Here is a 27,459-nt window from a genome sequence, read left to right on the forward strand (position 1 = left end):
AAGAGATTTTTTTAGCCTTATTACCTTTGGTCTTATTTTTTAGGTTATATTCCCATTTACTGTATAAGACTGACATCCTTTGTAGACTTAAAAATGCATTGACGTGTGTGTGTGTGTGTTCCACTTCAACATAACTCTAAATAATACACACGCGCGCGCGCACCAAATCCCTCACACTGCTCTGTGTGTGATCTAATCGATCCTGTCAGGGTCACGTGCTGGCCGGTCACGTGACTAGCCCGGAAGCGCTGGAGGTTATTTAGCTGTGTTGGTCTGGGCTGTAATAGAGAAGTCTGACACTCGTGTGGTTTGTTCACCTCTGCAGCTCTGACTGCTGGTTTATTCATAAGGATTTATTTATTTATTAGTTGTTTAAAGGTTTAATTAGATAAAAAATCGTAACGCGTTTGCATGGCAACCTCTTTATCAACACAACAGCATCAGGCACGAGAGGAGGAATCGGGTGTGTTTATACATCTCTATAGTCTCTCTGTGTTTATACATCTCTATAGTCTCTGTGTGTGTTTATACATCTCTATAGTCTCTCTGTGTGTTTATACATCTCTATAGTCTCTCTGTGTTTATACATCTCTATAGTCTCTCTCTGTGTTTATACATCTCTATAGTCTCTCTCTGTGTTTATACATCTCTATAGTCTCTCTGTGTTTATACATCTCTATAGTCTCTGTGTGTTTATACATCTCTATAGTCTCTCTGTGTTTATACATCTCTATAGTCTCTGTGTGTTTATACATCTCTATAGTCTCTCTGTGTTTATACATCTCTATAGTCTCTCTGTGTTTATACATCTCTATAGTCTCTGTGTGTTTATACATCTCTATAGTCTCTCTGTGTTTATACATCTCTATAGTCTCTCTGTGTTTATACATCTCTATAGTCTCTCTGTGTTTATACATCTCTATAGTCTCTGTGTTTATACATCTCTATAGTCTCTCTGTGTTTATAAATCTCTATAGTCTCTCTGTGTTTATACATCTCTATAGTCTCTCTGTGTTTATACATCTCTATAGTCTCTGTGTGTTTATACATCTCTATAGTCTCTGTGTGTTTATACATCTCTATAGTCTCTGTGTGTTTATACATCTCTATAGTCTCTCTGTGTTTATACATCTCTATAGTCTCTCTCTCTCTGTGTTTATACATCTCTATAGTCTCTCTGTGTTTATACATCTCTATAGTCTCTCTGTGTTTATACATCTCTATAGTCTCTCTCTCTCTGTGTTTATACATCTCTATAGTCTCTCTGTGTTTATACATCTCTATAGTCTCTCTGTGTTTATACATCTCTATAGTCTCTCTGTGTTTATACATCTCTATAGTCTCTCTGTGTTTATACATCTCTATAGTCTCTGTGTGTTTATACATCTCTATAGTCTCTGTGTGTTTATACATCTCTATAGTCTCTCTGTGTTTATACATCTCTATAGTCTCTCTGTGTTTATACATCTCTATAGTCTCTCTGTGTTTATACATCTCTATAGTCTCTCTGTGTTTATACATCTCTATAGTCTCTCTCTCTCTCTGTGTTTATACATCTCTATAGTCTCTCTGTGTTTATACATCTCTATAGTCTCTCTCTGTGTTTATACATCTCTATAGTCTCTCTCTGTGTTTATACATCTCTATAGTCTCTCTCTGTGTTTATACATCTCTATAGTCTCTCTCTCTGTGTTTATACATCTCTATAGTCTCTCTGTGTTTATACATCTCTATAGTCTCTCTCTGTGTTTATACATCTCTATAGTCTCTCTGTGTATATACATCTCTATAGTCTCTCTCTCTCTGTGTTTATACATCTCTATAGTCTCTCTCTCTCTGTGTGTTTATACGTCTCTATAGTCTCTGTGTGTGTGTTTATACATCTCTATAGTCTCTCTCTGTGTGTGTTTATACATCTCTATAGTCTCTCTCTGTGTGTGTTTATACATCTCTATAGTCTCTCTCTGTGTTTATACATCTCTATAGTCTCTCTCTGTGTTTATACATCTCTATAGTCTCTCTCTCTCTGTGTTTATACATCTCTATAGTCTCTCTCTGTGTTTATACATCTCTATAGTCTCTCTGTGTTTATACATCTCTATAGTCTCTCTCTCTCTGTGTTTATACATCTCTATAGTCTCACTCTGTGTTTATACATCTCTATAGTCTCTCTCTCTCTGTGTTTATACATCTCTATAGTCTCTCTCTGTGTTTATACATCTCTATAGTCTCTCTGTGTTTATACATCTCTATAGTCTCTCTCTCTCTGTGTTTATACATCTCTATAGTCTCTCTCTGTGTTTATACATCTCTATAGTCTCTCTCTCTGTGTTTATACATCTCTATAGTCTCTCTCTCTCTCTGTGTTTATACATCTCTATAGTCTCTCTCTCTCTCTGTGTTTATACATCTCTATAGTCTCTCTCTCTCTCTGTGTTTATACATCTCTATAGTCTCTCTCTCTCTGTGTTTATACATCTCTATAGTCTCTCTCTCTCTGTGTTTATACATCTCTATAGTCTCTCTCTCTCTGTGTTTATACGTCTCTATAGTCTCTCTCTCTCTGTGTTTATACGTCTCTATAGTCTCTCTCTCTCTGTGTTTATACGTCTCTATAGTCTCTCTCTCTCTGTGTTTATACATCTCTATAGTCTCTCTCTGTGTTTATACATCTCTATAGTCTCTCTCTGTGTTTATACATCTCTATAGTCTCTCTCTCTGTGTTTCTACATCTCTATAGTCTCTCTCTCTGTGTTTATACATCTCTATAGTCTCTCTCTCTGTGTTTATACATCTCTATAGTCTCTGTGTTTATACATCTCTATAGTCTCTGTGTTTATACATCTCTATAGTCTCTCTGTGTTTATACATCTCTATAGTCTCTCTCTCTGTGTTTATACATCTCTATAGTCTCTCTCTGTGTTTATACATCTCTATAGTCTCTCTCTCTGTGTTTATACATCTCTATAGTCTCTCTCTCTGTGTTTATACATCTCTATAGTCTCTCTCTGTGTTTATACATCTCTATAGTCTCTGTGTTTATACATCTCTATAGTCTCTGTGTTTATACATCTCTATAGTCTCTCTGTGTTTATACATCTCTATAGTCTCTCTCTCTGTGTTTATACATCTCTATAGTCTCTCTGTGTTTATACATCTCTATAGTCTCTCTGTGTTTATACATCTCTATAGTCTCTCTCTGTGTTTATACATCTCTATAGTCTCTCTCTCTCTCTGTGTTTATACATCTCTATAGTCTCTCTGTGTGTTTATACATCTCTATAGTCTCTCTCTGTGTTTATACATCTCTATAGTCTCTCTCTCTCTGTGTTTATACATCTCTATAGTCTCTCTCTCTCTGTGTTTATACATCTCTATAGTCTCTCTGTGTTTATACATCTCTATAGTCTCTCTCTGTGTTTATACATCTCTATAGTCTCTCTCTCTCTCTGTGTTTATACATCTCTATAGTCTCTCTGTGTGTTTATACATCTCTATAGTCTCTCTCTGTGTTTATACATCTCTATAGTCTCTCTCTCTCTGTGTTTATACATCTCTATAGTCTCTCTCTCTCTGTGTTTATACATCTCTATAGTCTCTCTCTCTCTGTGTTTATACATCTCTATAGTCTCTCTCTCTCTGTGTTTATACATCTCTATAGTCTCTCTCTCTGTGTTTATACATCTCTATAGTCTCTCTCTGTGTTTATACATCTCTATAGTCTCTCTCTCTCTGTGTTTATACATCTCTATAGTCTCTCTCTCTCTGTGTTTATACATCTCTATAGTCTCTCTCTCTCTGTGTTTATACATCTCTATAGTCTCTCTCTCTCTGTGTTTATACATCTCTATAGTCTCTCTCTCTCTGTGTTTATACGTCTCTATAGTCTCTCTCTCTGTGTTTATACGTCTCTATAGTCTCTCTCTCTGTGTTTATACGTCTCTATAGTCTCTCTCTCTCTGTGTTTATACGTCTCTATAGTCTCTCTCTCTCTGTGTTTATACATCTCTATAGTCTCTCTGTGTGTGTTTATACATCTCTATAGTCTCTCTCTCTCTGTGTTTATACATCTCTATAGTCTCTCTCTCTCTCTCTGTGTTTATACATCTCTATAGTCTCTCTCTCTCTGTGTTTATACATCTCTATAGTCTCTCTCTCTCTGTGTTTATACATCTCTATAGTCTCTCTCTCTCTCTGTGTTTATACATCTCTATAGTCTCTCTCTCTCTCTGTGTTTATACATCTCTATAGTCTCTCTCTCTCTCTGTGTTTATACATCTCTATAGTCTCTCTCTCTCTCTGTGTTTATACATCTCTATAGTCTCTCTCTCTCTCTGTGTTTATACATCTCTATAGTCTCTCTCTCTCTCTGTGTTTATACATCTCTATAGTCTCTCTCTCTCTCTGTGTTTATACATCTCTATAGTCTCTCTCTCTCTGTGTTTATACATCTCTATAGTCTCTCTCTCTCTGTGTTTATACATCTCTATAGTCTCTCTCTCTGTGTTTATACATCTCTATAGTCTCTCTCTCTGTGTTTATACATCTCTATAGTCTCTCTGTGTGTTTATACATCTCTATAGTCTCTCTGTGTGTTTATACATCTCTATAGTCTCTCTGTGTGTTTTATACATCTCTATAGTCTCTCTCTGTGTTTTATACATCTCTATAGTCTCTCTGTGTGTTTTATACATCTCTATAGTCTCTCTTTGTGTTTTATACATCTCTATAGTCTCTCTGTGTTTTATACATCTCTATAGTCTCTCTGTGTTTATGCGTCTCTATAGTCTCTCTCTGTGTTTATACATCTCTATAGTCTCTCTCTCTGTGTTTATACATCTCTATAGTCTCTCTCTCTCTGTGTTTATACATCTCTATAGTCTCTCTCTCTGTGTTTATACGTCTCTATAGTCTCTCTCTCTCTCTTTGTGTTTATACGTCTCTATAGTCTCTCTCTCTCTCTTTGTGTTTATACGTCTCTATAGTCTCTCTCTCTCTTTGTGTTTATACATCTCTATAGTCTCTGTGTTTATACGTCTCTATAGTCTCTCTCTCTCTGTGTTTATACGTCTCTATAGTCTCTCTCTCTCTCTTTGTGTTTATACGTCTCTATAGTCTCTCTCTCTCTCTTTGTGTTTATACGTCTCTATAGTCTCTCTCTCTCTTTGTGTTTATACGTCTCTATAGTCTCTCTCTCTCTTTGTGTTTATACGTCTCTATAGTCTCTCTCTCTCTTTGTGTTTATACGTCTCTAGTCTCTCTCTGTGTGTGTTTATACGTCTCTATAGTCTCTCTCTGTGTGTGTTTATACGTCTCTATAGTCTCTCTCTCTGTGTTTATACGTCTCTATAGTCTCTCTCTGTGTTTATACGTCTCTATTGTCTCTCTCTGTGTTTATACGTCTCTATAGTCTCTCTGTGTGTTTATACATCTCTATTGTCTCTCTGTGTGTTTATACATCTCTATAGTCTCTCTCTGTGTTTATACGTCTCTATAGTCTCTCTCTCTCTGTGTTTATACGTCTCTATAGTCTCTCTCTCTGTGTTTATACGTCTCTATAGTCTCTCTCTCTGTGTTTATACGTCTCTATAGTCTCTCTCTCTCTGTGTTTATACGTCTCTATAGTCTCTCTCTCTCTGTGTTTATACGTCTCTATAGTCTCTCTGTGTGTTTATACATCTCTATAGTCTCTCTCTCTCTGTGTTTATACATCTCTATAGTCTCTCTCTCTCTGTGTTTATACATCTCTATAGTCTCTCTCTCTCTGTGTTTATACATCTCTATAGTCTCTCTCTCTCTCTGTGTTTATACATCTCTATAGTCTCTCTCTCTCTCTGTGTTTATACATCTCTATAGTCTCTCTCTCTCTCTGTGTTTATACATCTCTATAGTCTCTCTCTCTGTGTTTATACATCTCTATAGTCTCTCTCTCTCTCTGTGTTTATACATCTCTATAGTCTCTCTCTCTCTCTGTGTTTATACATCTCTATAGTCTCTCTCTCTCTCTGTGTTTATACATCTCTATAGTCTCTCTCTCTCTCTGTGTTTATACATCTCTATAGTCTCTCTGTGTGTTTATACATCTCTATAGTCTCTCTGTGTGTTTATACATCTCTATAGTCTCTCTGTGTGTTTATACATCTCTATAGTCTCTCTGTGTTTTATACATCTCTATAGTCTCTCTGTGTTTTATACATCTCTATAGTCTCTCTCTGTGTTTTATACATCTCTATAGTCTCTCTCTGTGTTTTATACATCTCTATAGTCTCTCTGTGTTTATGCGTCTCTATAGTCTCTCTGTGTTTATGCGTCTCTATAGTCTCTCTCTCTGTGTTTATGCGTCTCTATAGTCTCTCTCTCTCTCTGTGTTTATACGTCTCTATAGTCTCTCTCTCTCTCTGTGTTTATACGTCTCTATAGTCTCTCTCTCTCTGTGTTTATACGTCTCTATAGTCTCTCTCTCTCTGTGTTTATACGTCTCTATAGTCTCTCTGTGTGTTTATACATCTCTATTGTCTCTCTCTGTGTTTATACATCTCTATAGTCTCTCTGTGTGTGTTTATACATCTCTATTGTCTCTGTGTATGTTTATGCGTCTCTATTGTCTCTCTCTCTGTGTGTTTATGCGTCTCTATAGTCTCTCTCTCTGTGTGTTTATGCGTCTCTATAGTCTCTCTCTCTGTGTTTATACGTCTCTATAGTCTCTCTCTCTGTGTTTATACGTCTCTATAGTCTCTCTCTCTCTGTTTATACGTCTCTATAGTCTCTCTGTCTGTGTTTATACGTCTCTATAGTCTCTCTCTCTGTGTTTATACGTCTCTATAGTCTCTCTGTCTGTGTTTATACGTCTCTATAGTCTCTCTGTGCGTTTATACGTCTCTATAGTCTCTCTGTGCGTTTATACGTCTCTATAGTCTCTCTCTCTGTTTATACATCTCTATAGTCTCTCTCTCTCTCTGTGTTTATACATCTCTACATCAGAGAAGGAGAGACTGCTCACCACCGTGACCTTTGACCCCAGCCCCGTCGACCTCAGCGATGAAGGCCACAGCGTCCGTCCCTCTCTGGACCTCCAGGGCCAGTCCTTGCGTGAAACGGCACAGGACGAGGACTTGGACCTGGCAAAGGAAGAGGCTCTGCGCAGGAAGCTGAAGTACTTCTTCATGAGCCCGTGTGACAAATACCACGCCAAGGGCCGCAAGCCGTACAAGCTCGTGCTGCAGTTGCTGAAGATCATCCTCGTCACCTTGCAGGTGTCGACGCGCCTGAGCTGTTATGTGTTGTGTGCATGTGCATTTACAAGTATGTGTTTATGTAACGAACATCCCCTTACCGCATGTGTGTGTAGTCACATGACTCTCCACCATGGAACCAACATAGAGGAGAACTATTTAAAAGAATTCCCAGCTTTAATAGTTGAGCATATTTTCAGTACAGACCTCATCAAGGAGCTATGAGGGGTCAAACAAACAAACAAGATGATTATTTATTAATCATAATCGATGTGAACTGTTCAATTAATCATGATATCGATTTAAAGAAGAGACATGCATGCGCACCACAGTGACACTGTTTCCAGACTAAAACAAAAGAGGATATGATTTTTTTCAGTGCTTAGTTGGTTTGTGGAGGTTTCAGGTCTTATTGTGTTATTTAACATTTAGATGAAACCTGAAACCCTGTTTACTGACATCAGGACTGCTGTGTTTAGCTAACACACTGCCTTGAAAAACACTCCTGCTGACGTCTCGCACCGCTCAAAGCGTGATAGTAGACTGTACAGTAGGTTATTAGCTCTAAACATTAAGCAAGTTCCCACTGGGAATTAATAAAGTTCTTTGAATTCATAAGTTACTAGCCTCTGACTTAAATTAAGTGCTGAAGTCAAGATAGGCTCTTGATTTCGATTTGTTGTTCCATTTTGGCTATAAATAATTTCTTTCACTGTGAACTTAAGTTACACAAAAGAATCTGAAAAGTGTGAAATACAAAAAGTTTCTAAGAGTCTAATCTCTCTCTCTCTGTCTGTAGTTGGTGCTGTTTGGTCTGAGTAACCAGATGGTGGTGATGTTTAAGGATGAGAACACGGAGTCGTTCAGGCATCTCTTCCTGCAGGACTATCAGGATGATGTGGACGAGTTCGCCCTACACACACAGAGCGACGTCTACCGACACATCAACTACGCCATAAAGCAGGTACACAGTTCAAGTCTCCTAGTTTATAGTATGTTTTGTGAAAGAAGGTGAACTGACTCTACACATTGTGTATCTCACAATTCTATTTCCTGTAAGTCTTAAATCAAACATGAGGCTCTGTTTAGGTGAATAAAATGACATGAAGCAAAATGTAGTTTTATTTTTATTAATTATATTGAGTTAGCCTCTCTCTTTCTCTCTCTCTCGGTCAGTATCTGACTCTTCCTGAGAAAGCAGTGGGCCGCTATGCCTACGTCATGGGCTCGGGAGTAAACAACAGTGCCCTCTACCTGTGTCAGCACTACTATAAGAACGGCACCATCGACCCGGTCAACGACACCTTCAATATTGACCCTCACGTCATGACCGGTAATCCACCTGCTCCAACATTTTATACATTTTATTTGTTTGAGGCTATAAATTAAATCTGCACCGTTAATTAATTAGTTAATTACCTCTTTATAGAATTGAAATGTCAAGGTTTGTCATGTATTTTCTGCCATGTATGTTTGTGGCCTTACATCTCTCTCTCTCTCTCTCTGTTCCTCCAGACTGTATCGGTGTCGATCCTCCCACAGACCCCTCAGCTCCTCTCCCTGAACACTACAAGAACTTCACCCTCCAATTCCACAAGTAGGAATCAACTAAATCCTTTTGATTGAACTACAGCTCGGTGTATATCACTCCGTTTCATGAAAATGATCAGTGTTACAGTAGTGTGATAAAGCAGAGTACATTTTTAGATGCATTTAATGTTGTGAAACAAGTTTAGTTCCTGTTCTTGCTTGTGTTATTGTAGCTAGAAGCAGTCTGTCTCTTGAGGTGCTGACAGAACACAAAATATAAACTGATTTGTTCTGAAAAATGCAGAGTTACATCGGTGACACTCTGAACTCCTTCCTTGCAAGAAAACACACATTTTGACATTTGTTCACACAGATTGTCTGCGGTACACGTCCCTGTGAACGAGCTGTTACTATAGTAACCGTAATATAGAAGAAGCGCATGAATATTAATCTGTAGTGCTGCTGAAGCAACACCTTCTCACAGACCAGAATCCAGATGTAAATGCACATCATTCTCCCTCTCTCTCTGTTCTTTCCTCTTTCTCTAGGCTGATCAACGTGACCATCGAGTTTAAACTAAAGGCCATAAATATCCAGACGATCATCAACAACGAAATTCCAGACTGCTACACCTTCTCCGTCAGTGTAAGGCCTCAAACCAAGTTGCCTTGTTTCAGAACAAACTATAATTTACAATGCGGGCTTGTATTTAACATTCATATTCCAGCTTTTCTTTGTAGAGTCACAGGTGTTAATGTGACTCTTGCTATAAGTGAGTTACTGTTGTGTTAAACAGTGTACAGGCTGCACTATCGAGCTTCATTCACATATTTCATTAATCTGTTCCTCACACTGATTTAATGATAAACTTGTAAAAAAAAAAGTCACTTAAGAGAAATATTTAGTATAAAAGTAATGGTACCCTGTTTGTCATGGCTAAAGCGCTGCATTGGCTGAGGTGCATAATTGGAAGATTCAATCTGCACCATTTAGTTGTTTTTTTTTATTGTTTCTCTGTAGGCTTTAATTTATTTATTCATTCATTTTATGTATAGAGTTTTGTGGGTGTGGCTAAATGTGAAACATTTGGACTAAAAGTTTATTTAATGAATCTCAAGGAATGTACGATAATTAGACAATTAATGATGAAGTTCTCTCTGTCAAGTGTTTTAATGAAGGATTTTTTTTCTGTTATATTTTTAAGTGGAAAGGCTGCAATCACTTTGTAATTTAAAGAAATATTAGTGATTATAAACCATGATTAAAAAAAAAACATGTTTACTTGGGGATACAGTGGAACCTTGGATTCATAGGGGGGACGATTACCCACAATTCTGCAGCGCAAGAGAGAAAAAAACTATTGGCTCAGTTGTGATCAAGTGACGCTCAGCGTCAAAACAAGAAGCACATGCGTGATACATGATACTCTGTGCTCGTAAACCAAGACTTATTCGTTTTTTTAAGTCAAAATTCATTAAAAATCCTTGCTCATTTTGCGGGACACTCGCAAACCGCGTTACTCGCAATCCAAGGTTTACCTGTACTATGATTTTCCCTTTGTAGTTTTTTTCTCTCATTTTACCTGCTTTCTAATTTCTAATATTATATCTAATGCTTTTAATTCAGTTAAATTTTTTTATTTTTACAGCACATTTAAGAATGGTCATTGTTGCAAAGGAGCTTTGAAATATCAAGGAAGATATATAAATTATAATTATCAGTTTGTATGTCTCTAATTATGCCCATTTTATATTAATTTCGTTTTAGTTGGAACACAACCTAAAGATAATAGTGTGAAATGAAGATTTAAAACATGGTTTAAGAACATAAAATTTATATATATATATATATATGATTATTTTTATATCTGTATGTGACCTATTTTCTTTTTGGTGTGTGTGGGTGTGTGTTTTCACAGATCCTCTTCGATAACAGAGCCCACAGTGGGAAAGTGAAGATCAGTTTGCGTAACCAGGCCGTTATCAGAGAGTGCAGGGATCCCAGCGTGTCTGGACACAGTAAGAATACAGACTTTCACACAAACACACTCAATTCTCAGTTTTTTTTTTTTCTAATTATGAAATTTGGATCGCAGTCCGAGCTTAAGTTGTTTATTAGATTTTTATGTTAATGCTAATCAAAAAATGCTTGGCCCCTCAATCGCTGCTTTGTACCTTTTACATGTTGAATTCTTCCAGGAAACTCTAGACTGGTATTTGTAATTGTTAATTAAATGGATAAATTTCTCTCTTTTTTTTCCCTTTCTCTGTCTCTGTGTCCATCTGTTAAGAGGAGAACTTCACGCGGGTGGCGTTTGACGTGTTGGTGGCGATCGTATGCGGCCTCTCCCTGGCCCTGTGTGGACGATCCATACTTCGAGGAATCATCCTGCAAAATGTATGAAGGGTGACTGAGAGAGAGAGAGAGAGCGAAGGAGAAAAAGAGGACCAGATGGAAAGAAATGAATGGATTTAGATATGTAGCCATACTATGTATATGTAGCCTTATATAAATGAGGGGATGAATTAAGGGAAAAGACTTAAAAAACTATGGATGGAAAGATAAAATAGTGAAGATGAAGAGAAGGAAGGAATAAATGACGGGGAATGGAATAAGACTAAGGAAATGAGTGAGTAGTTAGATGTAAATGATGGATTTATATTAATTGGTTGATGAAGGGATGGCATAAAAATAGATTAGTTGATTATGGAGTTGTAACAGACGAATAGATAGACGTAGTGTCAAGATCTTATTTGTTGTGTGTGTTTGTAGGAGTTTGTGCGTTTCTTCAGGCAATCCCTGGGCCAGAGTGTGTGTTGGGGAGACCGACTGGAGTTCATTAACGGCTGGTATTTACTCATCATCATCAGCGACGTTCTCACCATCATCGCCTCCTTCATCAAGATCGGCATTGAGACCAAGGTAAACACACGCACACACCAGTTTCCTCATTTAAAAAAATTTGAAGAAGAGTTCAGAAGGACCCCATCCAGGGTGTATCCTGCCCCGAGTCCCCATTGATAGACTCTAAATAGGAATGAGATGAATAAGAGAGAGTGAATTGAATTGACTTAGCAACAGCGACACCCAGGGCTCAAAACAGGAACTGCAGTTTAAATTCTTTCTTTTTTTTCCTTCTTTTTTTCGTTTCTTTTTTTTTTCATTCATTCTTTTTTACTTTTCATAAAGTTTCCAATGTCTTATTATCATTATTCCTCTTTGAAATCACAGAACACACAAAGTACAAGTGTGTGTGTGTGTGTTATTGTAGAACCTGGCGTCCTATGACGTGTGTGGGATCCTGATGGGCACGTCCACGCTGCTGGTGTGGGTGGGAGTCATCCGCTACCTCAGCTTCTTCCAGAAATACAACGTAAGTTTCAGAAATGTTCAAGTTTAAACAGGTCGAGATAGTCTCAGGTGTTAACACATTGTGTGTGTGTGTGCGTGTGCGCAGATCCTGATTGTGACCCTGAGGGCTGCGTTTCCAAACGTCATCCGCTTCTGTTGCTGCGCTGCTGCAATCTACATGGGCTACTGCTTCTGCGGCTGGATCGTCCTCGGACCCTACCATGCTAAAGTAACACACACACACACACACACACACACACACAAATATACTAATGTCACACGCACAGAACAACTTCCCAGTGATTTATAAGACTCTAGTGTAAGTTGTCACAATGAGTTCACACGTGTGTGTGTGTGTGTGTGTGTGTGTGTCAGTTCCGCTCCCTGTCCACGGTGTCGGAGTGCCTGTTCTCGCTGATAAACGGAGACGACATGTTCGTGACCTTCTCGGAGGTGGAGCGCAGCAGCACATTGGTGTGGCTCTTCAGTCAGCTCTACCTCTACACCTTCATCTCACTCTTCATCTACATGGTGCTGTCCCTCTTCATCGCCCTCATCACCGGCGCCTACGACACCATAACCGTGAGTCAGAGGGAGAGAGGGATAAGGGGCAAAGAGAGAAACAAGATTCAAGTCTACTTAATTATGTTACTGTTTCATAAAACTTTTTAGATAGAAATATACTTTCTTCATCCCTAAGGAAATTTCATAGGTTTTAGAAGAAAAAGTTTTCTTTCCTTTTTTTTGGGGGGGGGGGGGGGGGGGTTGTCTGGTTGAAAAAAGTATGGAGTGAAGAAGTGGATGAGTGTATAAGTAATGAGTAAGGCAGGTTGTCAGAGCAAGGCAGGGAGCGAGGCAGCGAGGCAGGCAGGGAGCGAGGCAGAGACGGAGGCAGAGACGGAGGCAAGGAGCGAGGCAGAGACGGAGGCAGAGACTGAGACAAGGAGCGAGGCAGAGACTGAGACAAGGAGCGAGGCAGAGACGGAGGCAGGGAGCGAGGCAGAGACGGAGGCAGGGAGCAAGGCAGAGACGGAGGCAGGGAGGAATCCCAGAGTCATTAGTTGACACATCAATACCTGTGTAATCATATTTAATATATATATAGTTTGATGAAAGCATAAGTTGTAGTTTTACATGTGTGTGTTTCCATAGCAACAAGCCCAGGAGGCCCCTCACATGTCAGACCTGCACATGTTTATCGCTCAGTGTGTGGACACGCCCACGTCAGGAAAGTTCCAGAGCCCGGATCCTCCGGAGTCGTGCTCACTCTTCTGCTGCTTTAAATAGACAGGGAAGAGTGTGTGTGTGTGTGTGTGTGTGTGTGTAGTATTTTACTTCCTGATTTTAAACATTTGGATGCTGTTCTCATTGAAGTTTATTTACAGCGCTACTGTTTGAAATTTTAGGTTGAAAATGGTGGAGCTTAAGTTCATGATCAGCCAATCACGTGCCTGATTATTATAGTATGACATCATAGCAGTATTCGACCTGACGTCAGCCGGCTCACTCGGGGCATTGCTTATAAATATACGCTGGTATAACGTACAGTAATGTATTAAACAACGGTTCACTGGTTAGTGTCGTGTTTAGATAGCGGGCTAGCTGAGTTTAGCGAAAGCTGCTCCATATTCTAAAATTAAAATCAGTATTTGATGCTAAGCATTACCCGACAATATGAACGAGTGCTACTTTAAGTGACAGTGTTTTGACAGTTTAAACACCTGGTAGAAGTAGTGATGATGTTCCTCAAGAGGGCGGAACACGTAGACGTTTGGTTTGTAGTTCAGTTAAACAATGCCATTTAAGTCAGAAAATACAAATTAGGCTCCACCCCTTTGGACACTGTGTCACATTCGTCACCGAGTAAAAGTTGTTGTACAAAGTTAATGTGAGTCTACACATTTCGCGCGCACACACTTTTTATAGCAACATTTTGGCTTTTTTTAAATTTCTTTTTCATTTTCCGAGCTATCGTGAATTTTTAATTAAGTTTTAATATATAAAAGATGTTTTATTATTTTTAAATTATTTATTTAATTTTATGCATCGTACGGATGTGAATTGGATAAATATGAATCCATTATTCAGAATGAACAAATACAAACCAAGGAAAAGCACTACATGTTTTCTTTAGACCTGTGTAAAAATTACACATCTGCATCAGGACCGGGGTTTTAATAAAAAACAAACAAAAAAAAAAAACACGCACATTGATGTCAGTAATGCATACACACTCTAGTGTATATACAGGATTCTGAGCATTAAGGCGTAGCCCACATGTAGAAAGGTATTTAAATTTTTTTAAATTATTATTTTAGTCAGGTTGTTTTCTGTGTGTTTGTCACACGTTTTTATTATAGACAAGAAATACTGCATTTTACTCTTATAAGGGCATTGAATATGTTTAATAATTTTCTCATGCTCCTGATTGGTCACTATGGCTTTATCATTAGGATTATATCATCACCTGCTGGTGTGTTTCTGCATTTTTATGTGACTGAAGAAGGAATTCGGGTCCATCCAGAATCCAACCAACATGTGGACTTGGGTCTAACACTTACTGCACAGTATAGCTACTCTTAGTGTTTCTTGCCTGTTGGTAAACAAGCCTTGTGTATGCTCTCTTTACCTCTTTGTTTTCTTTTATCCCTTTCGTCTTGCGTTCCCGGCCCAGCTTGTATTGTTTGTTCCTCACCTGACCCTTACTTACTTGATCAACTAGACGCTAATTGTGAATGTATGTTTGTCTGTGAACAAAGTTTATTAAACCCTTATGAAGAACGAGTAGTAGTATATGCCTATGTTGTGTTCATTTTAATGTACCTCCTTTCACCGCCACATCTTTAAAACCACATGCCATGTGTATCTTTATAAAAGTAGGTTTCATCACTGATAGAAACATGATTAATTGGCTGAGCTGGAAAGTGAAATCAGGAGCAACCATTCTTCTATGAATTACAGAATTGAGAGTTAGTTCCTTATTTAAGTTTTCAAACCGTACAAACTGGACAGAGGAGCAAGTACAGCTACTTAATTACGGCAAAAACTCATTAACTTTGGAAATTATCGTGCATTTATTTAACTTTAAATAAAACAACCAGTTTTTTTTGACAATGGAGATAAATATTACAGCCTGGCTGAGAGGAAGTTTTATGAGGGATGAAGGCCTCCTGCAGTGAAGTATAAGGATGTAATAGATTTCTAATCTCATTACACAGTGAGAACAGTAATGTGAAAAAGGATTGCAGCACAATAATCATTTAATCTCAATTATCTTGTATTCATACTCATCAGAAGCTAAAATTGTATTTAAAATTTTATTTCCCTATTTAGGAGAAAGGTTAAATAACTTAAACTTTATTTAGGTTAATTATGTGTAACTATTTAATATAATGTCTAGATCAGCCAACATAAATGGAATGTAGTGAAAGTAACAGCATAAAGGCCTCCCTTAGTATAGAGATTAATACAGTTAGTTACACCTAGTGAAGCATGTATTTAGTAACATGGAGCAAGTCCGGTTGCCACTGAACAGTACCTCTGTGATAACACTTACTGTGCAGATGCAGTAAAGGAGCTATCATTATACTGATGTAAAAAAAGAAGCAGACCTATCAAATGTATAGCAGAAATGTTATAAGTGTCGAATCAAAAAAGGAGAGACCTGACAAGCTGAACAACACCAAAATGGTCACAGATCACAGATGAAACCTAAAGTGTATGATTGCAGAATTGTTCTCTTGATGAAGAAAAACTCCGTTACAAAATGAAACCAAATCAAGAACACTCTGGAAGAAGTAGGTGTAATCATATCTTGATTGCTTCATTTCAAATCCATTGTGGTGGTGTACCGAGGCAATGTTCAAAATGTTGTTACCGCCCAATCACTGTTTATTTATTCATTTATTTATACATAAAATACATTGTTTCTATATATATTCACATATTTCTTGATCACGCAGGTGTCTTCATTTAAAATGGTCAAAAGCTAAAGAGATAAGGTTATCTATGTGGAGGGAGTGAAGTCAACTGCATCTTACACTAAAGTGTTTCTGGGTTTATTTTGATACACCCTAAAAAATGCTGGGTTACACTTAATGCTGGGTTATTTACTTAACAGTTAAATTACTTTGATGTACTGGTTTATTACAATTTTTTTTTTAAGTTTTGCAAACCATACATATATGCAATAAACAACATTCTATTAAATGTTCATAGAAAAATGTTTATTTTTCAAAAGCACAAGAGCAGATAATCAACAGCGACATCATTACTATACTATTACTCACAAGGGCAGAATGGAGTAATAACACAAATAGCCTGAGGCAGCTTCTACAGAGCAGGATCTCTCTGTGACATTAGATATCTTTTCTGCTGAACAAAACTATCCAGTCTTGGTCCCGTTTTAACATATAAACACTGTCTATGACTTTTCAAGTAGGCACTAATAAAGTTTTGGAATTGTAAAGTATTTTGTCTTGTGTCAATCATATCGTCAATTATATCGTTATCGCAAATGTTTAAATATGTATCGTGATAAATATTTTTGGCCATATTGCCCTTCCCTAATTAAGAGTATCAGATAGTTTTGATTTGGGGGGGCGCTGCTCACACCTGTGCAACATATAGTCACGAGAATACAAAGAACAGACAAGCTTTGCCATCAAGTCTTTGTAATCAGATTGTGAAGACAACAAACTACATTGGAAAGATTCAGTAAATTAATTAACATAAATGAAACACACTCACCTGCTTTTGTTTTTCTGCACTTAATTAGTACCAAGAAAAAGATGATGCAATCATCCTCAAGTTCCTTGAGTGCGAAGTCACTCATGGAGTTGGTTGGAGATGATTCAACTTTCTGATCAGTATGAACCTGAATGGTTCAGTTACAGGATATAGTTTGACAGTGATACATGTATCTTACATGTACCACCATAAAATGACACATTTACTGGTATATAAGGCCTATATAAAACATTTGCAAAACCTGGACAATTCATTTTTGATGATCTCTATAAAACAGGGCATAACACACCCCTGGTTTTTATTTATTTTCAAGATAAGGTGAAGTGAAGTAACCCCTATTTTTTTGAGTGACATTTATACATGCAGACCTTGGGTTCTGGGGGGTCAAAAAGGGGTACCCCCAAATAATATTTTTTCAGAAATATCTCCATAACCACAGGAGATAGCCAAATTCTGATTACGGAATCTGAATCTACATGAAAAATTACATAAATATACTAAGGCTGCAACAACTAATCGATAAAATCGATAATTATCGATAATGAAATTCGTTGTCAACGAATGCCGTTATCGATTAGTTGGGCTGCTCACGTCACTGAGGAGCGCGACCACAAGATGCACAAATACACACAGATACACAGCCGCTCGCGCAATGGAGGTTACAGAAGCATCTGCAGGAAAAAGCGCGCGCCCCGAGTCCTCCAAGGTTTGATAGCAATTTACATTAAACGCCCCTAAGACAATGGTAACCTGCACGCTATGCAAGACCGAGCTTTCATGGCATGTCATGCACGAACACTTAAACAGAAAACATGTTGGTGTTACTATATATCTATATACATATATACAGTATACTGTATATATTATATTTCATTTAAGGTTTAAAATGTCAAAATTAAAGATTATTAAACTCTATATGTGGCTTTCGCATTTTTTAAAGTTTCTTTTTATACATAAATAATACCCTGATTTATGTTTTTTTTAAATAGTTATAAGCAAAATATCAAATTGAAGAAGTGGTTAGGTTTTATCTGATTAATCGAAAACATAATCGCCCAACTAATCGATTATCAAAATAATCGTTAGTTGCAGCCCTAAAATATACCCAGTTTCATCTCTATGTGACATATAGCAAGTGAGTTATCTAGGAAAAGAGGATTTCAAAAAGGGGCGTGGCACGTCTCGAAGCGCGTCGAGGCCAAAAATCAAGATGGCTGCCATTTTTTAACGAGCGGGAGTTGGGACAAAAAAATTGGGTTTTTTTATTTTCATGCCAATACCAACAATTGGTGAAAAAAAAATCTGCAAAATCTGAGAAGTGATGGTGGAAAATTTCTCTTCCACTGGTTGATTTGAGATGGAATCACCTATATATATATATATATATATATTTTTTTTTATTTTTTTTTTAATTAATTTATTTTTTTTAGTCAGACTAGTTGATCTTGTGGTCTGCGTTGATTTTAAGCTAATTACCGAGGAGATGCATTGTCATAGCTGGGGTCAAACTGGCACATTCCAATCACCCAAATATTAATACTTCCATCTAGTAGTTATCTGTACAGCTGACTGATAGTTAATTTAGTCTGAGTCACAAGCAACTTTGGTTAAAGAGGGCTACCTGGTTATCTTACATGCAGCAGTCATATTTACATACTACTTGCCAAAGGGGTAAAGGTGTAAAATATTGTTATAACTCGGGAGAAACGCGGGCGACTTTTGACCGCGGAGTAAATTACTAACTAGTGAAAAACATGAGGTTAGCAGGTGTGTATATTTGTGAGAGGGTCAGTGTTTTGTAACACCACAGCATTTTATTGTCTCAAACAGTGAGATTAATAAAGTTCTAATGTTAACTAAATGCTAGCGTCATGCTAATACTACAGTTAACAGTTTCGTCACCCTGCAAACATTCTACAGAGAAAGATAAAAAGCTCAGACATCTTATCCGTTTCCTTCACACACAGGTGGGGTTCTTTGGCTAACTATAGCAGCTATTGTCAGCTAAATTATCTTACCTCAGACCAGCCTGAAAGTTTGAGTGTAACATTAACACGGTAACAGTAATAAATCTTACATAGAGTAATATTTTTCAGTCATATGTGACTTAGGTGAGTGAACATGTGTATACAGACCTTGTATTTAACGTCATTTCCCCTTAAATGAACCGTCATCAGCGGTGTGGGAGCTGAAGAGAGACACGAAGCTCTGACTGACAGCCGCTGAATCCACCGGTGAACTTTGGGGGAGGAGCCAATCAAACTTCAACCCAGCAGCTGGGTTACACAAAAACTACCCAACTCTCTGTAAATAACCCAGAAAAATGACCCAACAGAGGCAACCCAGCGCTTGGGTAGAAAAAACAACCCAGCGTTTTTTAGTGTGTATAAAGACTATTCTAAACATCTTGCCTAAACTGTACACCGATATCTTTCAGAAAGCTATTTCTAAAATGTTATTGGAGTGCTTATGAGGAGGAAAAATGAAAACTAATATTAGCATTTAAACAAGCAAAATATAAGATTACATTAGGCAAGAAACTTTACTGAGAGTAAATGGGCACCTGATTGGATTTTGAAAATATGTATAAAGAGATTTATTGCCAATCTTTTGCTCCACACTCTGATCCAGTGGGTGGTGGTAATGCACCTTCATGCTGTTTGCCCGTTGGTAGGGCTCTTCTTTCTCCATATGGGTTTCTCCAAAGAACAAAATGAAAGCCATAATTGTAAATTTAGTTTAGGAGATAGAGGGAAAGAATAGTAGGAATATAGTATGGTGTGGGGATTTCAATAGACACAATACATTAAGGGGTAGTGGAAAAAAGAGACATTGAGAGTCAGATAAGAAAAGAAAAGAAAATAGTTTAACATGCTTAAATGATTGAAGGTAACACAAGAACATATATGAATACAGGCAAAGAGTCTGTGATAGATTTAATATTCAGCTCCAATTATAGTACACATTATTAGTAGTGACCATTATTCAGTGTGGGGTAAAATGTGTATAACAGTAGAGGTTTTAGGAGGCAGGTGGATGTTTGAAAAAGTTTATTGGAGAAATTGGCAGGTATCTAGATCAGGTAGACGAGGCTGTGGATATAGAAATGCCTGATAGATATAAATAAAGCAGGGAATAGTGTTCACAGCTGTGGGATCTATTCCCAAAAGCAAAAAGAAAGAAATTTTTTGATACAAATGTAAACTAATGAGATCCCAGAACTTTGGACATATAATTGAATACAAGACAAAGAAGAACATATAAGTTTCATGTGAAGTACAACACAAATAGGAGAAGTGTGGGTGATGATAAAAGAAAGGTGTGTGGGCAAAAGAGGGAATGGAACTATTCAGTAGAGACAGATGGTAACAATGTGTCAGTGATGAATAAAGAGAATTAATGGCTAACAATTTTGTTGTGATTCATAGCTCAAAGAAGTTAAAAGAGAAATGAAAGAGGAAGGCAGGAAACAAAATGGAAAACTAGGACAGGAAAGAGGATGATGAAATGCAGAAAATGTTCCATTTAGCATGGAAGAATTAAGAAATGCATTATTAAAGACTGGAAAGGCCGCTCTGGGGAAGCATGGAATATGTTCTTCCATGATGAAGCACTTACAGTATGTGGGTTGAGGAAGTTACTACAGTTATTTAATAAAGTATGGCGGAAGGGCAAAGTGCCTGTGGCCTGGATGGAGGTGGTAATTATCACTTTAAGAAAACCAGGAAGGGATCTAATAACTCATAAAGCTGTAGGCCAATTGCACTAATGTCACATGTCTGTAAGTTAATGGAAAGAACGGTAAATAAGAGGTTAGTACACAGCTTGGGAAAGGTGTTTGATGGCATCCTATCCAAATGAATTCAGGAAGGAAATGAGTATGATGGGTAGAATGTTGTGGATGTTTGGGAGAAAGAAGTAAAGCAGTATTGTTGATATGTTATGGAGAGAAGCATTTTGGCACGAGGTGGAGTACACCCTGCATGGGGTGACAATCCTATCGCAAACCTTTTATACACACACACTACAGGCAATTTGAAAACACCAGTTAGCAAAACCTGCATAGCATAGTCTTTGGACTGTGGGAGGAAACCAAGGTACCCAGAGGAAACCCACCAATTACAGGGAGAGCCTGCAAACTTCATGTACACTACAGTACACAGACTCGAGGTGACACATGAACTCCCAATCCTGGAGGTGCCAGGCCAATACAATACAGTTATACTATAATAGTCCTGTAAACCTGCTTTGTGATAGAGAATACAAGAGAAACAATATTAGCATTTAAAGAAGCAAGACACAATATATCAGATAAATGAATCTGTCTGGAGAAAGATTATAAACAGTATGGGCATGTAAAAGAAAGAGCTTGTTTTTGAGAGAGTGGGGTTGCGATAGAAAGAGTAAAAAAAAAAAAGCACAGAAGACAAAAGGCTTACCGTATATGCAACACTGTTAAGGATCCACAGAGCTGGAGTTTCTCCAACGCTTTTGTTCCAACAGAGTGGCCAGTCCGTTCCAGTCCGCCAATAGGTGGCAGTAATGCACTTTCAAGCTGGTTTGCCAAACTCGAAGAGGAAGAAGGAGGAAAAGAAGCAGGAAAATAAAGAAGCAGGAACACCTCAGAGCTCCATGGGTAAGAACACCTCTTTCCTCATCCATGCAATGATACATCATTAGGGTGAGGTCAATTGAAAGCTGCTCAATTAACAGGTAGTGGAGGTTCTGCACTCATCATTTACTGTATTCTTCTTCCAGTGTCCTGATCCTTTCAGCATCTTATAATGAAACCAGAGTCCAGACAGAGCTCTTCAAGAAAATCTCAACAGACTCCTGCTGCCTCTGACTCAAAGGTCCAATTTATTCATGTGTCTGATCTTTCTTTCCTTCCCTTTTTTAAACACTCTGGGAGCTTATTATTAGGTATTAATTAAAGACTGTGTACAGCAAGGCAGGAAGAAGATACCAGGGCTTACACCAGAATATTTATAAAGTATGTGATATTACTGCAAATTTGGAACAACTTGCAAATAAAAGACATAAGGTGCTCCATGTTCCTGAACCTACTGGCAAGGATATTGGGTGGGGGATAGCAGCAATTTCATGTTGGATGTTTTCCTTCAAATCTTCACAGTCAGGAAACACCATATTTCTTTCTAAAATCACTCTGACATCGCTTAAATAAATTGGTGATCCAATAGGTTTGCAACGGCACGATGGCTGTCTGGTGCCTACCTTGTTGGTCCAACTCTGGGGCATACCGCCGTGTTCAAGGCTCCATATACTGAGGAGTGTATTGTAGTGTTCAGGTTGCTTTATCATAGCGAGAACAGAATATTTGGGTCCTCTTTCGAGGTATCACCCTTTATATTTAACACACAGATTTCCACTAAAAGTCTATAGTCCACCATAATTGTAAAAAATAAATGACATATCGACATATAATAGGGTAGAAAAGAAGAGTAAAGGCAGATGCAAGTAAATTGCACTACGGCTGTAACAGCACAGCTAGATGCTAAATTTCATAAGGATATTTTTTTTGAGTTCAGTAATAAAATTGAGCAAATAAAAGATTACAAAATCGTTTAAAATGTTAAAAAGTTTTTGTCTATTGAGTATTTTACAAAGCTGACAAAAACATTTTCCACTGCTCTGTCATGTCACTTAAATGGGGAACCTATTATGCAAAATTCATTTTTCATTCATTTTTCTCCAGTGTTCACTTATCAACAAACAAACTTGAGAAAAAATACACTAGTCAAAATAAAGTCAACATCAAGCAAAGAAAACAACTAAAGAATTTTAAAATGACTGGAACTGGGTTAAACCCTTCAAGACATTATCAGAACTTGGAAGAATAGTGCTGAACCGCCAACTTTATGGAACAAATGTGGTGGGAAAAAAAACATGACTGGAGATCATTTAAGTTAAGATACCTTAAGACACCTTACCTGCTCGCTGAAAAAGTTCTTTGGAGAGTCAGGTCTCTGCCATTACATTTATGAACTTTGTATTGATTCAGCCTCATGTCTTCTCTGCAAAAACTAGAATCCTTTATCCCATGGTGTTATATTTGTGCCTTATTTTGGCATGCACACGAATTGTGTTTATTCTCATTGAACTCTTTTTAGCTTTCTAAACAATTCAGTAGCACATTTGTCATGCCGTACCAAGCTGAACGGTTAGCGTGAGAGTGCGTCTTTTGTTCAGGAGTGAGGCACAAATCATTAGAGTGTTCTGCTGTTAATGTGTTTAACATTTGAATAATTTTCATGATGTTTTCCAGATGTACCAGTGCTCAGATTGTGGGAAGAGATTTGCAAAAAGCCGTCTTCTCAAAAGTCACCAGCACATTCATACAGGAGTGAAACCATATCAATGCGGACAGTGCGGGAAGAGTTTTACCTTTCAGAGTAATCTCAAACAGCACGAGCGCACTCACACAGGAGTCAAGCCTTATCCCTGCTCTCAGTGTGGAAAAAGTTTTCCCTCTCAGCGTAATCTCCGGCAGCACGAGCGCATCCACACAGGAGAGAAACCGTTTTACTGCTCTCACTGTGGGAAGAGTTTTACTTGTCAGAGTAATCTCCAGCAGCACATGCGCATCCATACGGGAGAGAAACCGTACCAGTGTGGACAGTGTGGGAAAAGTTTTACTTGTCAGAATCATCTCCAACAGCACAAGCGTATCCACACAGGAGAGAAGCCGTATTATTGCTCTCAATGTGGGAAGAGTTTTACTTTACAGAGTAATTTCCATCGGCACGAGCGCATCCACACGGGAGAGAAGCCATATCACTGTGTCCAGTGTGGGAAGAGTTTCACTTGTCGGAATCACCTCCAACAGCACAAGCGCATCCACACTGGAGAGAGGCCGTACCGCTGTGACCAGTGCAAGAAGAGTTTTACTCGTCAGAGCCTTCTCCAAAAACACCAGCGCATTCACACCGGAGAAAAGCCGTACCAGTGTAACCAGTGTGGGAAGAGTTTTACTCAAGAGAGTCATCTTAAGACACACTGGCACGTTCATACTGGAGAGAAGCCGTATTACTGTGAACACTGTGGGAAAAGTTTTGCTTGTCAGAGTACTCTCCAACAGCACCAGCGCACTCATACAGGAGAGAAGCCGTATCAATGTGGACAGTGTGGGAAGACTTTTGCTCGTCAGAGTACTCTCAAACAACACCAGCGCAGACACACAGGAGAGAAGTCGTATCATTGCGGACAATCTGGGAAGAGGTTTAGTCAAGAGGTTAATTGTAAGACCCTCGAACACGTTCACACAGGAGAGAATCCATATCACTGTGGACAGTGTGAGAAGGGTTGTATTTGTCAGAGACATCTCCAGCAAGACCAGCACGTTCACACAAGTGAGAAGTCGTATACTTGTGGTCAGTGTGGGAAGAGTTTTAATTTTCAGTGTAATCTCCAACAGCACCAGTGCATTCACACAGAATTAAAGCAACAATAACATTTCTCTTCATACTGTTTGAGACTTTGTCCTACAACCAGGCAAAAAGGCTCAACAGTTTTTGTTTATTCGCTGAACATTCTGGTTTTGTAAAATGTAAATCCTATTTCATTTTGCAAAATTGTAACAGTTATGTCATAAACATTGACTTTTGCTTCTGCCAGTTTCATTAGTTTTGTCTTTTACTTATGTTCAAACCACCTTGATTTGTGTTTTCTATCCTGCTATATTAGATATATCACATAGCTACATTTTCTATAGCTACATTGATGCTTTATTTCGTCTACACAATGCACAATATTTGGAAAAACTAAACTATCTTCAGGGCAGGTTTGAGATCAATCAAATCCATAATGAACCATGCAGCCATTTTTTTTTTTAGATGCACCTGTTCAACTGCTCATTAACTCAAATATCTAATCAGCCATGACATGGCAGCATTTCAATACATTAAGGCATGTAAAAATGGTTGAGATGATCTGCTAAACCATGCATTTGAGTGGAGAAGAAAGGTGATTGGAGTGACTTTGAATGTGGCATGGTTGTTGGTGCCACACGGGCTGGTCTGAATATTTCCTAAACTGTTGATCTACTGGGATTTTATTGCTCAACCATTTCTAGGGTTTACAGAGCATGGGCTGAAAAAAGAGAAAATATCCAGTCAGCAATGGTTCTCTGGGTGAAAATGCCATAGAATAATGTTTTTCCTGCCTGATGAGTCTTGATTTCTGGATCAATATTTGGAAGGTAGGGTCAAAATTTGGTGTAAGCAACATGAAAGCATGGACCTGTTCTGCCTTGTATCAAAGGTACTCATGGATAGTAGACGGCTCCTACTTGGTATGATTATCAGGTCTGGGGATCCTCTCGATTGGTCTAAAGTAAGACACAAGCTCCCCGGCCCTTCAACACGCATAGTTTAGCTGGCCTTGGAGCTGAACAAACACTTTACCTTCTGTTTCAATGCTGAGCACGGAACGTGTGAATGATCAAAGACATTGACAGTAGGCTCACCATCAACCCCCCCCCCCCCCCCAAAAAAACACCCAGCTCTGAGCTAGTAGACAGGAACACGTAAAGTGTGGAATTAACGTGTTAAGGCCCTGGTGACTAGTGCAGGATGGTAAAGGAGTAAACCTGCAGTGAGAGAAACCATTAGGTTATGTGAGGGTTGTTGACTTTAGCCCTTCCCATTCACTGCAGGGGTGCATGGACTGTGATCAGCATGAAGTGCCTAACTATTAGATAGTAATGTAGCTCCTCTTTGGTCCTTTTGATGAAAAGGGCCTCTTGCTCTACTGTTGTGTATTGCTGCTCTCTTGGTGTGAGTTCTACCCACATACTGAATGGGATGCTCCTCTTTATCAAAGTCTCGGAAGTGTGATATGCTGAGCAGGGGGCTTGAAGCATCTGTATGCAGAAAGGGGTGATCAAATTTGGCTTCAGTAACCCACAGCCAATTTATTATTCCAGGTCCTGTGTTTTGGTTAGCCCCAGATGGCAATTTTTAGGGTTCACCATTAGCTTTTCTAAGTTCTCCTAAGGATTTCTGGAGATGGTGTAGATGGTTCTGCTTGCTGTACAAGTGGAAGACCATGTCAATCAGATATGCAGGCCAAAAGGTAGGACCCTATATTACCAATGGCTGTTTTATTTGCTGAACGGAATCTTTTCTTTAGCTGCTGGTGTAAGGGCTACCAATTACTAGTATCCTTTTGTGAAGTCCAGAGTTGAGATGAACTGTCATGCATGTCATGTCATGCTGCGTGAGTCATTTTAACTGAAGGATAATCAACAATGGGGTGAAGAAAAGGAGTTTACTGTCCAGCCTTCTTGGGGAAGCAAAGGGAAGCATAGCATATTGTAATCTTAGATCACAAGGAAAGGTGAAAACAGTGGCAGAGATAAGTGAGGGGTGAAATAATTAAAAATGGGCCCATAGTATTCTTGTAGTCGTATGATTCAGAATAAAAACATCTGTCATTTTATCTGGCAATCATTCCTGCCACAGATAATGCTGGCAAAAAAACTAATTAATGAATCACTCTCTAAATTCATCCCATGGTGAATTTCACTGAACATATGAGAAGACAGTTTAGAAGAGCTCCAGCTGTTCTTTACAGTACTTTTAAGGACAGTAAACTGGAAAATTTATGATATTGTGATATTTATTGTTTTCTCATCAGGTATAATGGTACTGCCCCCTGGAGTAGAGAGGGTTCTGGGCCAAGTAGTAGTTTCTGGCATACTGTTTAAATAAACAACATTTATGAGACGAAAGATGATCACAAATTGTGCCTATTGTGTCTATTGGTAATGTTCATCTCTGGCTATACTTTGTCCTTAACATTACTAGAAGTCATATGTAATTATAATTTGGCATGGGATTTATTAGGTGAGCATGAGGAAAACTAAAATAGAGCCTGAAAACCCAGAGTGTGTGAGATGATGACCTAGATTTAATAATAGTCAAAAATAGACAATGCGGTAACTGCAGTAAAAGTGGCACAATGTCTCAGAAAGCATATGGATTAATCATGTAAGCATAAGCATTGTTCCTCTAAAGCAAACTAAATCAATAATGGTGGATACATACAACAATGCAACTCGTTTTCTGACAAGGTGGTTATAGCATTATACAGTAGTTTGGAATAAGGCTTAGTGGTTAGCACTGTGACCCCTTCAGGGTCCGGGTTCGAGTCCTGCTTCTAGGTCTGTCTGGATGGAGTTTGCATGCTCTTTCGACTCTTTGTGGATTTTTTATGGGTAATCTGGTTTCCTCCAGTGTCCAGTGGCTGGGGGGTTTGGGCACTGGTTGGAAATCGAACCCGGGCCTTCCGCGTGGCACACCTACCACTTATGTGCATCTCAATTTTTGTTTAAGAAAACCTTGGAAAAAACCTGAATTGTCCCTTTAACAAAGTGATGGTGCTTTCACTGCAACATTGTGAGGAACACCTCCCAGTCGTGTTCAGAGCACAGCAGGAACCAGAAACAGATTGGTCTGGGTTTTTCATGGATGAGTCGATAATTAAAGATCTGTGTCTGTATTTATTTGTTTATCCTTGGTGGCTGCATGGGCAGAGCTTCTACAAGTTTGTTTATTTTAGGATTGGATGGATTGCA

The 27,459-nt window shown here is 38.4% G+C and overlaps 2 protein-coding genes and 1 long non-coding RNA gene across 3 annotated transcripts; 2 read left to right on the plus strand and 1 right to left on the minus strand.

Moving 5' to 3' along the window:
• Nucleotides 1-255: 255 nt before the first annotated feature.
• Nucleotides 256-14,897, plus strand: mcoln1b (mucolipin TRP cation channel 1b). The gene is made up of 13 exons (XM_053490144.1): nt 256-463; nt 6,982-7,253; nt 8,032-8,196; nt 8,409-8,565; nt 8,748-8,829; nt 9,311-9,407; nt 10,681-10,780; nt 11,053-11,159; nt 11,535-11,684; nt 12,034-12,135; nt 12,220-12,342; nt 12,489-12,695; nt 13,266-14,897. Exons 1-13 carry the CDS (start codon nt 412-414, stop codon nt 13,398-13,400), a joined length of 1,749 nt encoding a protein of 582 aa, XP_053346119.1. The 5' UTR covers nt 256-411; the 3' UTR covers nt 13,401-14,897.
• On the minus strand, nt 12,545-19,235 carry LOC128515900 (uncharacterized). The gene is made up of 3 exons (XR_008356715.1): nt 18,998-19,235; nt 16,863-16,989; nt 12,545-12,679 (listed from the first exon to the last, which is right to left on the minus strand). It is a non-coding gene; the product is annotated as an uncharacterized LOC128515900 (long non-coding RNA).
• A 2,196-nt stretch (nt 19,236-21,431) lies between these two features.
• Nucleotides 21,432-24,489, plus strand: LOC128515846 (zinc finger protein 501-like). The gene is made up of 3 exons (XM_053490064.1): nt 21,432-21,498; nt 21,621-21,715; nt 23,149-24,489. Exons 2-3 carry the CDS (start codon nt 21,647-21,649, stop codon nt 24,331-24,333), a joined length of 1,254 nt encoding a protein of 417 aa, XP_053346039.1. The 5' UTR covers nt 21,432-21,498; nt 21,621-21,646; the 3' UTR covers nt 24,334-24,489.
• The last annotated feature ends 2,970 nt before the right edge of the window (nt 24,490-27,459 follow it).

Source organism: Clarias gariepinus, chromosome 28 (genome assembly GCF_024256425.1).
Source record: "Clarias gariepinus isolate MV-2021 ecotype Netherlands chromosome 28, CGAR_prim_01v2, whole genome shotgun sequence".
In the NCBI taxonomy this organism is placed as follows: Eukaryota; Metazoa; Chordata; class Actinopteri; order Siluriformes; family Clariidae; genus Clarias; species Clarias gariepinus.

Bases quoted from the DNA above. Each gene is read 5' to 3' on its own strand.
- mcoln1b (XM_053490144.1), top strand. From the start codon at position 412: ATGGCAACCTCTTTATCAACACAACAGCATCAGGCACGAGAGGAGGAA. The intron at 11,160-11,534 runs GTATGAAGGGTG...GTGTGTTTGTAG, and splicing joins GAGGAATCATCCTGCAAAAT to GAGTTTGTGCGTTTCTTCAG. The intron at 12,343-12,488 runs GTAACACACACA...TGTGTGTGTCAG, and splicing joins TCGGACCCTACCATGCTAAA to TTCCGCTCCCTGTCCACGGT.
- LOC128515846 (XM_053490064.1), top strand. From the start codon at position 21,647: ATGAAACCAGAGTCCAGACAGAGCTCTTCAAGAAAATCTCAACAGACT. The intron at 21,716-23,148 runs GTCCAATTTATT...GATGTTTTCCAG, and splicing joins CTGCTGCCTCTGACTCAAAG to ATGTACCAGTGCTCAGATTG.